Consider the following 17,206-nt stretch of genomic DNA (forward strand, 5'->3'; position numbering starts at 1 on the left):
TATAACAACAGATTTAATTGCTACTTTCAAAAGCAAAAAATACATTTTTTCCAGATCAGAACAACTGAAGTTACTGCACATGAACAATCAATGGCTATTTGTTTACCCTAGATAAAACAAAATAACTCAACTCTAAGTAAGTGACAGGCTTATACACTACCAGGATATTGGCTAAAGCCACACTTATTAAAGTGCAAATGGAAAGACAATGTTAGCTAAGTAGCGTTCATAGAAGTGACATCAAAAGTAGTAAAACTACCGAAGTAAAAGGCATTTAAAGCTGTTTTTATTACACATTGTTCTTGGGAGCAGCTGTTTTTTCAATCTGCCTATATGCATGTGTATAAATGTGGTACACACATAGATACATACACCAGCGTACACATAGTTAATTATTACGGGGCTCAGCATATGCCACTTCTGTCTGTGGAGCCTCTCACAGGTAAAGAGGGATGGGAATGAGTTGCAGTGGGAAGAAAGGAAACAAAAAGAGTGCACCTTCATACAGAAGTGCAGGTTTTGTGCGTTTCACTGTTCATCGAATAACTTACCTACCTTAGTTGCTATCTTGTCCTTATAGTAAAGGTTCTTGGGGACAAGAAATATTTTCAGCTCTCAAAAAAAAAAACTCTGACTTCATATGCATTATCTGCTTCTCTACAGAACATCAAGCAACTGCTGTCAAAGTTTGCTGTACCAGAAGTGTAACTAAATACAAACATATGAATTCAGCAAATAGCTGATACTACTTCTTTTCCTCTCACTAAAGGAAAAAAAATTGCAATTAACTTAGGGAATTCAGCAGCCAGTTACATAATTGGCTATTTCATTTAATTTCATCACTGGCATATGCGAGATCAGTACCAAGTTTCAAAACTTTGGAGTCTTTTTTGAATAAAAAAAAGCAAAAGTACACTTCAAAACGTTACTACTACACATTACTGCTTAAGTGGTATTAAAATCAACAGCACTGTATTTAAAAAGTCAGTGATACTATTAAGTTAACCCAGCGAGTTCTTTGCATTTCTAGCTACCAGTTTTACCACAGACTTGTTAATGATCGTCAGCCTTATTTTCATTTTCTCCAGCACTCAGTTGACTGATTTTTATGGACTTTAGGATCGTTAGGTAATAAAAGACTCTTTACTATAAACATTCAGGCCTCTAGTAGAGTATACTAGAGGCCTAACGCCACCTTTACACGAACTATCAGCTACATTCACCATCTGCAGCTTACCTTCTCCTGGTAAAGCAGCCATCCATACGTCTGTAAGTCACGGTTTACCGAGGAAGGATGCACTTGTGCTCTACCCTGAGCAGTTTCTACCATGCAAGCCAGCTTCTCTGTGATATCCACAGACTTCATACATAGTATCTTTCCTACATTGTCATACAGCCCAGCAGTCAACACAGCTTTAAGAAGAGCTATTTCACTGAGAGAAAGGGATTGTGTGGGTCCATTTCCATCACATCCACACTGTGTTGTAGGTGCTGTGAACCCTGCTGCTCTGACCACCCGTATAAGTTCTTGCTTCACATCCTGAAATTAGTAAGGTATTAGTAAAACTTCGAATTAATGAAGTTACATACTCCACTTTGGCAGCAGGCAATGACACTTCATCTGAATTACTGATATTCTCCAGGGAAAAATCTCTTACTGGAAAAACCATTTGTACAGTTTACATCAGTCCCTTAAATAGGGAAGGCCAATTAAAACATTTTCTCACCAAAAAGAAAAGCCCATTTATACAAATTTGAGCTAATCTTTCAAAGTAACTGCTAATATACCTGTTGTCTGATTGAAAGAATAACAATATAATTCTTTAATTCATAGTTTTGGTTCTCTGGTGAAAGTAAAGCCTAGCTTCTCCAATGACAGTCACTGTAAAGATGTATATCAGTGTGCATATCAAAACTCAAATACAGACACAGTTATCTCGATTGAGGGTGTGCATTTCATCAGTCCCTAGCATTCCACTTGCTTTTATCTTGTCTAAATAGTAACTGTGATATACCACCTCTTTAAGAGAAAATGACATTTGAGAAGGTAATTTCAACAAATAACATATGAGTGTAGAGCACAATTATTTGGTTTACCTCCAGAGTTAACAGTGAAGTCCTATTCAGAAAGTTTCTTCTGCAGTAAGTCATTTCAGCACGGTACCCCCCTTCCTGTCGAGCCCTTTTCCACCTAAGACAAAAATCCTGTCTTATTACTGCAAGAAGATTGCCATCAAGAGTATAACGTTGAAAATGGTAGTAAGTTAAAAAGGAATAATGTTTTTTGGTCAGCATTCTCCACTCCAAAGTAGGATGCATTAATGAACATGAATGCTGGTGGTCTAAGGGCACTACAGAGAACAAGCCTGTAACACATACAGGACAAGATACTAACAAAAATACAAGGTGATAGTTCCCTCTAAAAACACACAGTGCTTGACAGCCAAAACAAAATTCAGGTGATTTTTGAGACTTAATGATAATAATCCTAAAACCTCCTCCCGTATGTAATTTTATATTTTTGTACTTTATCAAATACAAAATACAAAATATTCTGGTTAGAAAACCGCAAACAGCAAAGAAAACACTTTACACAGTAGGATAAACTGACACAGTAAACCTCTGTATGTGTGCAACCACAGATAAAAGGAGTTAAAGAATAAAATACTAAACAAGCTATCCTTTTGGATAACCTATTGTTATTCTGAAGAGAAAAACTTGAAGTAAAAGCAGTTTAAGAGGCGATATCAAGGATTCTTTTAAAAACTTCATTACTTAAGGATTATTTGCAAGTAACTATAAGCAGAGACTTAAAATTTACCCCAGATAAGCATTGTAGATCGTTATATGGTCTGAAACTGCCATAGCCAGAGATGATTTTGCAAGATCTGCTTCATTTTTTCGACCAATTGGTGTAGTAAATGGGGATTTTTCTGTCATAACAGCAGCCAGAGTTGCCTGCAATTAGTAAAGTGCATATCATTTATGAGTATTTTATTATAAGCTTATAGGTTTATCATACAAATTGCTTTAAATCTTTTTCAACTGTTACCATAAAATTATAGATCAGTTTGGTTTAGAAGACACCTTAAAGATCATCTAGTTCCAATCCTCTTGCCATGGGCAGGGGCACCTTCCACTAGACCACATTGCTCAAAGCCCCGCCCAACCTGGCCTTGAACACTTTCAGGGACAGGACATCCACACCTTCTCTGGCCAACCTGTTCCAGTGCCTCACCACCTTCACAGTAAAGGATTTCTTCTAGTATCTGATCTAAACCTATCCTCTTTCAGTTTAAAGTCATTTTCTCTTGTTCTGTCACTACACACCCTTGTAAAAAGTTCCTCTCCAACACTCTCCAGGTACTGAAAGGCTTAGGTCATTCCAGAGCCTACTCTGCTCCAAGCCAAACAGCCCCAAGTTTCTTAGCCTTTCCCCACAGGAGACACACTCCATTCCTCTGATCATCATCACAGCCTCCTCTGGACTCATTTCAGCAGCATAACATCCTTCTTATACTGGGGATCCCAGAGCTGGATGCAGCACTGGGTCTCAAGAGGGCAGAGTAGACCGGCAGAATCACCTCCCTCAACCTGCTGGGTGTGCTGCTTTTGATGCAACCCAGGATAAAACTGGCATTTTGGGCTCCAAGTTCACATTGCTGGGTCATCCAGCCTCTCACCCACCAGCACCTCTAAGGCCTTCTTGTCGGTGCTGCTCCTGATACCTCAATTCTTCAGCCTGGACTGGTATTTGCTATTGCCCCAACCCAGGTGCAGCACCTTGAACTTGGCCTTATTTAACCTCATGAGTTTCACATAAGATTCGCAAGCTTCTCCGGCTTTTCAAGGTCCCTCTGGATGGCATCCCATCCTTCAGGTATGTCAACTACATCACTCAGTTTGGGGTCATCAGCAAGTCTGCTGAGGGTGCACTTGATCCCTTTGTCTGCAGCATTAATGAAGACATTCACTGATGCCAGTCCCACTATGGACACCTGAAGGACACCACTTGTCACTGATATCCCCCCAGGACTCAGCCACTGACCACTTCTCTCTGGATGTGACCATTTACTAGGGTTCTTATCCATTTAAAGTCCACTCATCAAATCTGTATTTTTCCAATTTGCAGAGAAGGATGTTGTTAGGGACTGTGTCAAAGGCTTTACAGAAGTCCAGGACATCTCTGGCATTTTCCTTGTCCATTGATGTAGAAGACCACTGGGTTGGTCAGGCAGAACTTGCCATGGGTGAAGCCATGCTGGCTGTCTCGAATCACCTCCTGGTCTTCCATGTGCCTTAGCATATGGCTATGAGGATCTGTTCCATGACCTTCCCAGGCACAGAGGTGAGGCTAAGAGGTCAGTAGTTCTCAGGGGCCTACCTTCCATTCTTTCAAAAAAAGATGGGCACAATGTTCCTGGTGATTTTCCCCAGGCACCAGGGACTCACCTGACTGCTTTAACTTTTTGAATATCATGGTGAGTGCCTTGGCAATTACATCAGCTAATTCCCTCAGGACTTCTGGGATGCACCTCATCGGGTTCCTCAGGTGGTCACAAATCTGATCCTCTCTTACAGTGGGAGGGACTTTGCTCCCCCAGTCTCCATCTTGCATTCCACCCACTCAAGAAGTGTTGGTAAGAGAGGGTACCATTGAAGAACGAGGCAAAAATGTTGAGTACCTCAGCCTTCTCCTCATCCATTGTTACCAGTTGGTCAGCCTTGTTTATCAGGAGGGTACACCTTCTTTGACCTTCCTTTTCTGGCCCAACATGCCTGTAGAAGCACTTCTTGCTCTTCTTTGTGTCCCTTGCCAAGTTCAGCTCCCACTTTGCCCTGGCCTTCCTCATCCTATCCCTACACTCTTCCCAGAACACCTGTCCTTGCTTCCACTACCTGTGCATTTACTTGTTACCATTAAGTTTGACCAGCAGGTCTCAACTCACTCATGCCCATCCACTGGCTTCCTTCCCAATTTCTTTAACCTGAGGATCACTAGCTCTTGCACTCTATGTAATATTTAATATGCAATATAATCTAGGTAATATTTATTGAGATTTTACATTCTACTACATCTCAAGGAAAACTTGTACAGTAAGAACTTCCTACATAGGATTCAGTACTTGCTTATATTAAAGCCACTGCTTACATAGTGCCTTATATACATGTATAAAAAATATTGAATCTCAAAACTCTCATGAAATGTTTTGTCAAATGACAGAGCAGTACCCCATAAAGTAAAGGTCAGATTAAATCAACTGTTTTAGGTTATACCACATTAATAGGAAATACAAAGAATTTTAGCTTCCACTTTCCAGCAACTAACACACTTATTTTCACCCTAATTTGCAATGAATTAAAAGGATTAGGTGAAAATGTTAACTATGACATGGTCTTTATACAATAAATTAGTGCAGCAGTTATTTTCAATAACTTTACATTAGCATGTTCTTGGCCCATGAACTGTGGGGTAATCCAGACTGTCGAACCTGTAAGCAGGACTTTTTTCTCTAAGTATTAGACTCCTTGAGATCACCACAGACAGAATTGGAGACCAAGCCTAACTACCCCTTGAGAATAGTATCTAGAAGTTTAGAATAATTGAATAATTTTAAATTGGAGAAGACCTTTAAGATCATTGAGTCCAATCATAAAGGACACTTTTATTCCCCTCCATGATGCCTGGGTGCCCTCACCTTAAAAAAATATTTTAACTATTTGCATCATCTTTGCAAAATACCACATCGCAAAAAATCAGATTAATTACAAAGAGTTAATAATTTCCATACTTAAAAAAATATAGATAAAATTTATTTTTACTCACCACAGGATCCAAGCAGCCAAATATAGCACCAAATATAAGCATTTTGCCAATCTTTACATTAACAGGAAGGGCTGCAAGGTGCTGGCCCAATGGAGTCAGCCTGGGCTCGTTTAATTGACAAGCCCCAATCTTCCTCAATAGGTTCATTGCATTACCAATTACTTGCTGTTGTGGGGGGTCTAATGCTCTGGAAAGAAAATCTTCAGGAGAGCCAAGATTGCATTTCTGTGAAGTAAAGTGGCATATATTTCAATATAAAAATTTTTAGTAGAAACTTTTCTAGTAGCTAGAAAGCACATTGGAATTTACATTCCTTCCCCTCTAAACAAGCCTCCTGGCTTCCCAGAAGGCTGATGTGTCTCCACACTAGGTTAACAAAACTTTATTGTTTGGAAGGACATAATCGCTGTTCAGAGAAGTGTTACCAGTGATCACTGATGAGCAGGAGGCTCTCAAACCTGATGGGAGGCAGTTCAAACTAGTACTAATTTGTGGGGTTGCCAGTTTTCCCACGCAGATCTAGCTCACTTAAGACTTGGAGAGAGGTAATGAAATTGCTCCCTTAAGTAGGGATCAGGTAGAAGGATATTTAAGTTTGAATTGCCACTCTGGGGCAAAGTGCCATGGTATACAGTACACTATTCTCACTGGACAGCATGCTCTGGATTTTCTAGCACTCAAATGCTGAGTTATCCCCTGACCTGGTGGGAGAAGCCCCACTGAGTAATTACACTGGATTAGGTCTGTCCTAGCATACATTTTTAGCTAATAACACCAGTAGTTCCAAAACAATAGTATGAAGGTGTAATTACTACAAAGGGATGTGTCATACTTCTAGCTAACAAGGTGTACATAGCTTCTGTGGCCAGGTTTTGGCAGTGGGAGCTACATGGGTGCCTGTGGAAAGCTTCCAAAAGCTTTCCCCATGTCTGGTGAAGTCAATGCCAGCTGGCTCCAGGACAGACCCACCGCTGGCCAAGGCCAAGCCCATCAGAGATGGTGGTAGCGCCTCTGGGGTAAGTTACTTCACAGAAGCAAACTGCAGCCAGAGAAGAGAGGGGTGAGGATGTGTTGAGAGCACCAACTCTGCAGACACCAAGGTCAGTGAAGAAGAAAGGGAAGGAGGTGCTCCAGCTGCTGAAAGCCTTCCTCACCATGGTCATCTCCCTGCAGCCTGTGGAGGTCCATGGTGGAGCCCATGCTGGAAGAGATGGATGCCTGAAGGAGGATGTGACCCCATGGGAAGCCCACACCAGAGCAGCCTCCTGGTAGGATCAGTGGCCCCATGGACAGAGAAGCCGACACTGGAGCAAGTTTAATGGCCAGACTTACAACCCTGTGGGGGACCCACACTGGAGCAGTTCTTGAAGAACTGCAACCTGCGGAAAGGATTCACACTGCAGAAGTCCATGTAGGACTGTCTCCTGGGGAAGGGACTCCATGCTGGAGCAGGGGAAGGAGTCCTCCCTCTGAGCAGAAACAAGGTGTGATGAAATGACCACAACTCCCATTCCCTGTCCCCCTTTGCTGCTGGAGGGGAGGAGGCAGGGAATCAGAAAAAAAGGTAAGCGAGGGAAGGAGGGACATGTGGGTGAAAAATGTTTATACGATTTGCTTTTTATTTCTCTTTATCCTACTCTGACTTCATTGGTTATAAATTCAATTAATTTCCCCAAATAGAGTCTGTTTAGTCTGTGATCACCAGTGAGTGACCTCTTCTGTCCTTAACTCTATGAGCCTTTCATTGTATTTTCTCTCCCCTGTCCAGTTCAGGAGGGTTTTGGTGGGCACCTGATGTCCAACCAAGGTCAAACCCACCACACAAGGTTAGCAATTCTAAAACCAAAAACCATACCATAATATGCAGGCATAACTCCTCCAAAGGCACACGCAGTATTTCTGGAACAGAATACTCCATGAAACTTTCAAACCTGCAACATAATAAAAACACAGACATTAATATTAGAATTTCACATGGTCATTCCTTGCAGATATTCTTCTGAGGGGCAAGGCAAGGGGAGTAGCCTGGGGAAGCTGTTCATCCTTTGAATTAAGGTGTATGTCATAACTTTGAAAGCAAGAGTTTCAGTCAGAGCATAAGGCAGGAAGTCCCAAGTTTTCAAACCAAGTCTGTAAAATGCACAGCTCTCAACCTGGAAGTCTTGTATGCGGCTGAAATGCAGAACTTCATCGGTTGTGTCAAAATAATTTTAGTTGTTGCTCAGCTGAAATCTGCTTCAGACTTTCGCAGAAAGAGGAAAAAGGTCATTCCACTGCAGTGACAGAAACTAATTCTGCACTGCTCCCAGCTTTTATCTGTAGAGATACAAACCACTTCCGAAACCTACAGATTTGTTTGATAAAGGTTCAGGACGTAAAGTTTGCATATATTTATTGTGAGGCAGTAGGTGGTGTTAAAAACTGATGTTCTGCAATTCCTTGGTGCTGCACTTTTCTTTTAATTATGAATAACTTTTTCAAACCACATTACAGAGATACTAAGAATAAAATAAACTTTTCTTCTAAAAATCTGAAAGAAAGACTATTGCTACACTTCATACATATGATATTCTTTAGTTGGGTTTTTTTCCCAGTTTAATCTTTCCAATTTTCAGTAATTAAAGTGAATTTCAACAAGAATTCTTGGGTTTACACAGGAAAAAAGACAAATATATCTATGTGATTTACAAAATCTTGCTGAGTTTACAATACCTGTCTCTTGTGTACATCCGGAAGCAGAACCCATCCCTAACACGTCCAGCTCTTCCTTGTCGTTGCAGAGCACTGGCTTTACTAACAAAGGTCTCTTCCAGGGAACTCATCTGACTGCTTTCATGGTACCTTCAAAATTATAAAGCAAGTGCCCATTCAGATTTCAGAATTAAAATTTTGGTGTACATATAACGTAAACACCAGCATATTCATAATATATCTAATTAGCAGTTATTTGGAAATATATTTAGTTTTGAAAACTATGCATATCTCAGTGGAACTGTGCACCAAAGAACCTTAAATATAACTCACCAATGCAAGTGTAAAAATTGGAAAATAAGAGAGCTTTTTCACTATTTCGTCTACCTGGCAATTCAGAATTGTTCCAACAATCTTACTTAATCACAATCCTCTGCATCTGTGAACAACACCTCTTGCTGTTCAAACCATTTGAAAATCCGAAGATACATCCCAAACTTGTACCTAAACTGCTGTCCACAACTTGTACCTAAGCTGTTAAATGAGCTCAGAGCATTTTTGCATCCCAAACTGTAGTTTAATAAGGATACAACAAAATTCTTACAGCACTAACTCCAAATATTTACAGTAATCACAGTATGATTAATGAAAATCAAACTCTCACCTATTTTCTTTTGTTCTCCCAGTATCGATTACAAAGACAACGTCTGGTATTGTAATACCCGTCTCTGCTATATTGGTTGCCAAAACAATCTGGAAAAAGTAACACAGCATAAATAAAATAATTATGGAATGTCTAAAAGTTTTCATCCTTTAAATCAGTTTTTCATAGTAAGTCTAGCTAAAATATTTTATCCAGAAGTGCTTTCCTAAATAACTTGACAAATAATTACAAGCTATGTAACTTGGAAATGGTCTAGTTTCCCTCAGTTACTGAGGAATTAAAAGTAAGAATTTTACATTCACTTTTTGTTTTATAACCTATCAAAATTACCGACTAGTATCTCCCAAAATTGATCAATATTTAATTAAGGGGTTTGGCAGTAAGTAAAATACTATCTTCCTATATAAAAGCTGGTTAAAATATAGGAGAGCAACAATTCAAGATATTAATAGAAAAATACTAGGTTTAAAAACCTGTCTGATTACTGCCAAGGTTTTCACAGCATATTAACTTCTACCCATTACAAACCACCCAATCAGAATAATTTCTTTACAGTGAGAAAATTATGGGAACAACTAGTTCTTGTTTCATTCTGTATGATTAGATTTTACAGCAATTCAGAGTTGCACCCACAGGAAGTTGCTCACTTCAGTGGTGAACTTTTTAAATACATCATACCTTTCTAATACCAAGAGGAGGTATTGTAAATGCAGCTGCTTGATCTTGGGTTGAAAGAACAGAATGCAAAGCTATCAGTCTGTGCCTAGAACAAGAAATTATAGAAATCAATACACACTTCTCAAGTAAGATACAATAAAGAAACAAGACCACCAGGATGACAACAGTTTGGCAAAAGCAACTAGAAATGGACAGCTGAAAGTCTGCATCACCATTTTATTACAATAAAAAAGAAAAAAATGGCATAATTAGTTCCTAGGGCTGTTTTCCTATTCAGTAAAAATGCAGGGAAAATACTACTACTCCAGAACTCTGGTTAATTTACAACAATAGCTTAGCAAAAAAAGGGAACTAGGAGCCCATGAACTCGAGCTTTTTACACTGTGCTTCCAAGACAAGAACCACTGTTGAAACTTCGCTCAGAATATTAAACACGTGCAACTTTCATTTTGACTTAAGGCATCCAGAGGTAAAACAGCCACAGAGATTTGTACTTTCCTTCTCTTCCAGACCTTGACATCTCAGTCCATCTATCATCTTTAGCATTTGACTGCAAATGTTCTTTTCATGTAGTTGTGTTGCTAACTTCTAGTTACTCACAAAATAAATTTCAAAACTATCTGCCACTACAGCCCTAGGCCATTTCTCTTGGTAGTTTACTGTCTCTGGAGCTCTTGGCAGGAAGAAGTCACTTCTATGTAAACAGTAAGCCACAGAAATCTATATCCCAGGTATGGCAGCTTCCACACCCTAAGTGGAAAAGAATTACTCAAGTGTTTTCAGTTTCTTGAAAAACGTATTACAAATAATTTTTAAAAAATTACTACTGTACCATTCCTAAACATCTGTCATTTTTGCTTGTATAACTTTTAAGGGAATAAAAGCATATTTGTAGCACAAAGAGCTCAAAGGTTTAACTCCCAGTTTCCTTTTCCAAGAACAGCAAATCTCAATGAATGTGTTTGTTGGGTTGTAAATTAAACTACTAACTTCACAGAAAACACCTGCATTACCTGTCACGCAAGTTAAATCTTCTGTCAGTTGAAATGAGATCATACAGCTGCTGGATATGGGCAAGGCCTGGTAAAAAGATCAGCACAGCACCCTCAATATTCTTGAACTGGGGACTTCTGTCTGGAAAGTTACAGTACAGGCATCCAGTTAAACACACATTTGCAAGCAGCCTGACAAGACGAACTAATGCTACACTCTGCAGTCAATGCTTTTTAGGATGCTTTATGTGAGAATGAGTTCAAGTACTTCATCATCAACAGAAAGCACTGGAAAATAAATCCAAAGGACAACCCCAAGTACATGAAGTTCTTAAGATGAAGACTGTACCTAAGTATGCAAGCAGCTCCAAAATGAGTTCAAGGTTGATCTTGTAAGGGTTCATATATAAGATAGCCTGCTGTGTGTGACTGCTGTACTTCGCATAGTAAGGAGCCAAATCCATACCAGATCCAGACTGGACTGGGACATATTCCTAAAAATCAGGATCAGACAAAACAGATCATATTCTTAGGGTTTTAGAAGAAGGTAAGAGAGCAGAAGATCAATTTGTCATTCACTTACAACAGACACTGAGGTGAGAGACATTTAACTAACTACCCACTAAAACAGCACAGATTAGATTAACTGACAGCCATCTACATGATGTTCATAGGTATCTATTACTGTTAAATGACATTCCAGGCTAAAATAAGAAAGTAAAGATTCAAGTCTGTCCAAGATGTAAACAGTTCTCAGGTCCATATCTGACATTCAATTGTTATCGATTCAAACTGGGGTAACAGGATGTCCAATCTTCTTTCAAAATTCTTTCTTGGGGGCATAAGAAATTAGTTTCCCCTTTCTCCTGCCCCTCACCTCACCCTTCTCTAAAGGCTGCAATGAAACTTAAGAATTAGGTCGCAACTTCTGCAGTGTTTAGGAGCAAAAGAAAGGACAAGTTACAAGACAAAACATACATTTAAATTTATTGTTTAATTGCATATAGACATCTTACATACATAGCATAAAGCTTCTATGTTAAGAGCCATAATTGTTGTATTGGGTTTCTGTGGCCATGTTTTGGTAGCAGTGGGGCTACAAGGGTGGGTTGTTTGAGAAGCTGCCAGAAACTTCCCCCACATCCAGTAGAGCCAACACCAGCCAGCTCCAAGACGGACCTGCCACTGGCCAAGGCTAAGCCCACCAAAATGACAGTAACATCTCTGTGATAACATATTTAAGGAGGGGAAAAAAGTTATTGTGTACAAGAAAATTGTGGCCAGAGAAGAGCAGAGTGAGAATATGTGAACAACTCTGCAGACACCAAGGTCAGTGGAGAAGGAAGAGGAGGAGTGTTTCAGGAGCCAGAGCTGAGGTTCCCCTGCAGCCCATGGAGGGGCACGGGGCTGCAGAGATCCACCTGCAGCTCATGGAGGAGACCCATGCCAGAGTAGGTCCTGAAGGAGGCTGTGACCCCATATGAAGCTCATGCTGGAGCAGGGTTCTGGCAGGGACCTGCGCACCAGTGGAGAGAGGAGCCCATGCTGGAGCAAGTCTTCCTGGTAGGACCTGTGGCCCTGGGGGCAACACATACTGGAGCAGCCTGTGCCTAAAAGGTTGCACCCCATGGAAAAGTGTCCCACATTGCAGTTTGTGAAGAACTATTGCCTGTGGGATGGACTCAGACTGGAGACGTTCATGGCAGAGCAAGGGAAGGACTACACTCTGAGCAGCAGCAGAAACAACCTGTGATGAACTACCATAACCCGAACTCCCTTCACTGCTGATGGGGAATGAGGCAAATCCCGGGAAGGAGGGAGGGGTGGGCAGAAGGTATTTTTAAGATTTACTTTACTTCTCATTATCCTGCTTTGACTCTGGTAGTAATATATTTAATTAAGATCCCCATTTCAAGTGAGTGATCTCTCCCAGTCCTTAACTCGTGAACTCTACATTACATTTTCTCTCCTCTGTGAGTTGAGGGGAGTGACACAGCAGCTTTGGTGCATTCCTGGCATCCAGCCAGGGTCACTTGGCTACAATTCTACATAATTTCATTTTTAACACACTTTAAAAAGTTTGACACTATGTATCCTTTTGTACTGAACGCTCATCAGAAGCAAACCACAAAGATGCAGCAGCACTCATGAGAGTGCTTGGGCTTCAACTGAAGGATGCTGTTGTGATGTAGGGGGTTACTACCATTCTAGGAAAAAAAAATCAGCAGAGCACAGGAGAGTGTATTTTTCAATATATGCATCAGTGTGTCTTGGCACCAAACTAAACGGTCCTGCAAAAATGTTGATAAAGCAAATCAGAGCAGACAGCTAAAACACAAAGTCTACATGAACAGCCTAAGCTGCCAAAATCAGATGGCATTGATACAGTCTCCCGTCGGGGAATTTTGATCCAAAAGCACACACACCTGTCATTGCAGAGCACCTAAAGATAAATCATAGTTAAAAAAAAAAGCTCTCTATAACCATCTCATGTAGATCATCTCATTTGTCATGCCAAATTGGAGCATCCTGGGGGTTTTTCAGCTAGCAAGGATAAGGCCCTGACTCTTCCATTGTTAGGTTCATTACATAGGAGAACTCTTTGGGAAAATTAAATGCTTTCCCCACTGCTGCTTATTGATCCAGAACTAGGAATCTGTACAATAGAACTCAATGTCCAATACAGCAAAATCAAGACAACTATTACAGGATTTGCAAAGACAATCAAAAGGGTGCAGCATTCATAAATATTTGGTTTCCACTGTAGGAAGGGCATTGTGTTGTTCATCAACTGAAGAATATTTGATATACAATCCTATCACATTTAATATGAGGAACCAAAATGATAAAAAAGTCCAAATTTCCAAGTCTAAACTAGAAATGGCTATTTTACCTGATGCTTTGTAGTGCTTCCTCCTTTGACAGTAACGTTTATTGTTACTTCCTCCTCCTCCTCCAAGAACTTCTGACAATATTCTGAGTCTTTCTCCAGAACATAGCCAGTTGCTTCAATTACATCTTCAACATGGAAAACCTTGAGTGAAAATTCACAGAAGAAACAAGGCATGTCAAAAACTAATCAGGATCTTCTTCACTTTTTAAAGCTTACGTAGCAAAGCTGAGCAGGGTATGCCTTCAAGCTGTAACACATCTTGCAAATTTCAACTTAATCTTTCCTACAATTTTTAGAAACCTAAACTTAAGAGCTGCTAGAAGTTTGTTAATGGGCTTCTCAACATGATCACTAACAAAGTTTACCGTAGCCTATACTGCATGTGTAAGAAAAATACATAAGAATTCAATGACAAAGTTGAATTGGGAGCAGAGGGAATTCTTTCATGTTTTTCCTTTCTACCTAGGTTGAATAGATTAAAAAAAAATCAAAAGTGTCACTGATGGACAGATTTTAATCAGTAAATGTATCAGAAACAAACCAGTACAATCCTATACTTCCAAGCCCTAAATTTATATTTTCATTAAAGGAAAAAGTTACAAGTCCCTGATAGATGTATTTTCAGATCTGGATTTTTGCTAATACAAAAGTGATATCGACATATTGCCTAGAGATACTAACCCAGCCAATATTGCATACATGCATACAACATGTCTTGCATAATGAAAAGAAACATCTACCTACCTCAACTGGGTAACTCCTCCCTGAGATCCTTAAAATGGGACAGTGGGAGAAATAGCTGGAAAATTTCTCACTGTCTACAGTAGCACTCATTAAAATTAGATGCAGGTCTGAACGCTTATGCAAGATCTCTTTCAGAATAACCAGCAAGAAATCAGACTGAACACTTCTTTCATGTACCTAGAATTAGAAAAACATGTCTATAGCAAAGACTTAGTACAGGCCAAGGCCCAGAATAACTACAGTTTCTGCAGAATGGTAAAAAATTGATAACCTCGTCTACAATAACATGAGATATACTTGAAAGAAGACCATCTTCTTGAAGTTTCCGAAGCAGGACACCTGTTGTACAGTACAGTAGTCTGGTGGCTTCTCCTGTTCTTGATTCCATTCGAATTTGATATCCACACAGGGAATTCTTAAATAAAATATTAAAAATATAGGAATAACTTAAAATAATATACAAGCTAGCAATATTCAAAATCAAATAAAACCTCATAACTGTCAGATTCATACACTGCCAAAGCTGCTAATTAAGCGTATGGCACATGACTGCCACACTTTCCTACAAATGCTTCCTTTTCTTAAGAAAGGGAAAACACACTAATTTTATCCAGAGTAACAAGGAGCTGATAAACTCAGTTTTCTTTCCAGGATTTTTCACAGACCTCAGAAATATTTATGAACAAAAAGACTGCCATAACAAATACAGGACTTCAGCTTTCCTCAAATAGTTAAGTAACATGTTGGAAAGGACTTCTCTCAAAGCAGGGTCTCAGTCAAGGCCGGACTGGATTGCTAGGAGCCTTATTCAGTGGAGTTTTCTCCATCCCAGGTGATAGGGAGGGAATGGTTTCTTGGCAATCTACTCAAGTGTTTGACCATTCCCATTATGAAACACTGTTGCTTGACGTTCGCCTCTAAAGACTTCAGAAATCATATACGGATACCCAGATGTTCACAAGTGACAACTAGAAAATCAATAACTGACAAAGCAAGAAAGCCCTTTTTTGAGAGAAAATAACATCTGATTCTTTAGCTGTGTAAGAAATAATTTTTCCACTTTGTATCAACAATACAGCCCCCTGTATTTGATTATGACAAGAAAAAGGAATTTGGTCGTATCTTACTTTTCCTCCTGGTCCTGATTCACAGCCCAGCTCTTCACAAACCCTGGTTGCCAGACTGACTGCTGAGATTCTTCGGGGTTGTGTGCAAACAATATTGCATTTTTTTGATCCTTCATCTAGCAGCAAGTCTTCCAACAGGAAATGGGGCACCTGGGTACTCTTTCCACTGCCTGTTTCACCAGCCACAACAACCACTCGATGTTTTTTAAGAGTTTCTACAACTGAGAATCTGTGCTTAAACACTGGTAGCTCCTGTCTCTCTTTCAGAAGCTTCTGGTATCTGGAGGAGCTTTGCAGCTTTTTGAACAAAATCCTTGAAGGTTCCAAATTATCTGCATCTGAAGTCTCAAGAGAGAGACTGCTGAAGTCCTCATCAGAAACTAAGTTTTCCCAGGAATCCTCAGGACCCTCAGATACTTTGGGCTGGTTTTCAGACTGTAGCTGCTGTTGTTGTTTGAGTTTGTTTAATAATCTAGCAATAAAGGTATCACGAGGCTTGTTGGTTTCTATCTTGTTTTCTTCTTCCTTTTTCTTTTCAATATCCGTCCATTCTAGCCAGACATCTCGGTAGGTAGGAGGCAGTAACTGATGAACTGACTTCAGGTGCAAAAAGCAGAAAAAAATTACATTATGTACTACTTAGTAGTCTCACTAATATTTCATGTATAAACAAACGTGTGTGTCAGAAGATATGACAAAAATGAATCAGGGAGCTACTTCTAAATACAGAAACTATGAGAACAGTAATATAAACAACTCATTTTTTATTTTTTAATTGGCTTGCATTCCTTACAACACAAAGAACCATTTCACTGTCAAAAAATTTCCTTTCTGTATGCTGCACAGCATATATATGATTGGACAGAAAAGCAAAGAATTTAATGGAAATACTTCAGGCAGATTCCAGGCCACGAACAGTAATACGGTCAAAAATCTTACTTGTCCTTTGGTTAAATGGTAGAGTGCCAAAGTAGCGGCGAGATGTTGTGCTTGCATACCATCTTCTGTTACAATCGTAGGACACATTGCCATTACATCATCTGATGATTTCACAATCCTGACCCTTGAAGAGAAATTCAGACATTTATCTCCATTTTTGCTATCTAGATAAAAAACACACCTGTAAATGGTTTTTTTTCAAATACGAGAGTGAAAAAAATAGAGATGCTAAGCAAAATTAACTCAATATTGCTCAATAGTATTTTGCTAACAGAAACAGCAGAAAACGTTTGACTGCATAGCAGAAAACATTCAGTAAAGATTCCAGCAATGAATTTATGACTTTTTTTTTCCTCTTAACAAATGCCTTTATTTTCTTCAAAGAACAAGTATTTATAGACCTACAGATTACCTGTAAGGTTGGGGTCTTGGAAGAAGGACTAAGTATCTGTTTGTATGTTTGCATCTATCTAGGATACATTGAGATGATATTTAATGATCTACTGAGATACAAACATCTGTTTAACAGATACACTCCAGTCAGTGCAGCAGCCAAATTTCTCATATTCTTAGAGGGACAGTTTATTCACAGCTTTTACCTTGAGCAAGGAGACAAGTTCTTTTACTTCATTCCTTCAAGAAACATTATTC

At 39.5% G+C, this 17,206-nt stretch overlaps 1 protein-coding gene across 4 annotated transcripts in view; it reads right to left on the reverse strand.

Annotated features, from left to right (window-relative positions):
• DHX29 (DExH-box helicase 29) overlaps positions 1 to 17,206 on the reverse strand; it is a 31,674-nt gene that overhangs the window by 4,700 nt on the left and 9,768 nt on the right. For 2 of the 4 annotated variants that reach the window (XM_071580622.1, XM_071580625.1), the window contains 15 exons: positions 16,556 to 16,679; positions 15,617 to 16,213; positions 14,761 to 14,904; positions 14,490 to 14,666; positions 13,746 to 13,886; positions 11,202 to 11,346; positions 10,874 to 10,994; positions 9,861 to 9,945; positions 9,183 to 9,271; positions 8,540 to 8,668; positions 7,683 to 7,758; positions 5,828 to 6,052; positions 2,822 to 2,958; positions 2,098 to 2,191; positions 1,238 to 1,540 (listed from right to left, as the gene is read on the reverse strand). In XM_071580622.1, the coding sequence (XP_071436723.1) occupies positions 1,238 to 1,540; positions 2,098 to 2,191; positions 2,822 to 2,958; positions 5,828 to 6,052; positions 7,683 to 7,758; positions 8,540 to 8,668; positions 9,183 to 9,271; positions 9,861 to 9,945; positions 10,874 to 10,994; positions 11,202 to 11,346; positions 13,746 to 13,886; positions 14,490 to 14,666; positions 14,761 to 14,904; positions 15,617 to 16,213; positions 16,556 to 16,679 (2,587 nt within the window). The remainder of the gene's footprint in view (positions 1 to 1,237; positions 1,541 to 2,097; positions 2,192 to 2,821; positions 2,959 to 5,827; positions 6,053 to 7,682; positions 7,759 to 8,539; positions 8,669 to 9,182; positions 9,272 to 9,860; positions 9,946 to 10,873; positions 10,995 to 11,201; positions 11,347 to 13,745; positions 13,887 to 14,489; positions 14,667 to 14,760; positions 14,905 to 15,616; positions 16,214 to 16,555; positions 16,680 to 17,206) is intronic. The other 2 variants (XM_071580623.1, XM_071580624.1) reach the window with 2 other exon arrangements.

Source organism: Pithys albifrons, chromosome Z, assembly GCF_047495875.1.
Source record: "Pithys albifrons albifrons isolate INPA30051 chromosome Z, PitAlb_v1, whole genome shotgun sequence".
NCBI lineage: Eukaryota > Metazoa > Chordata > Aves > Passeriformes > Thamnophilidae > Pithys > Pithys albifrons.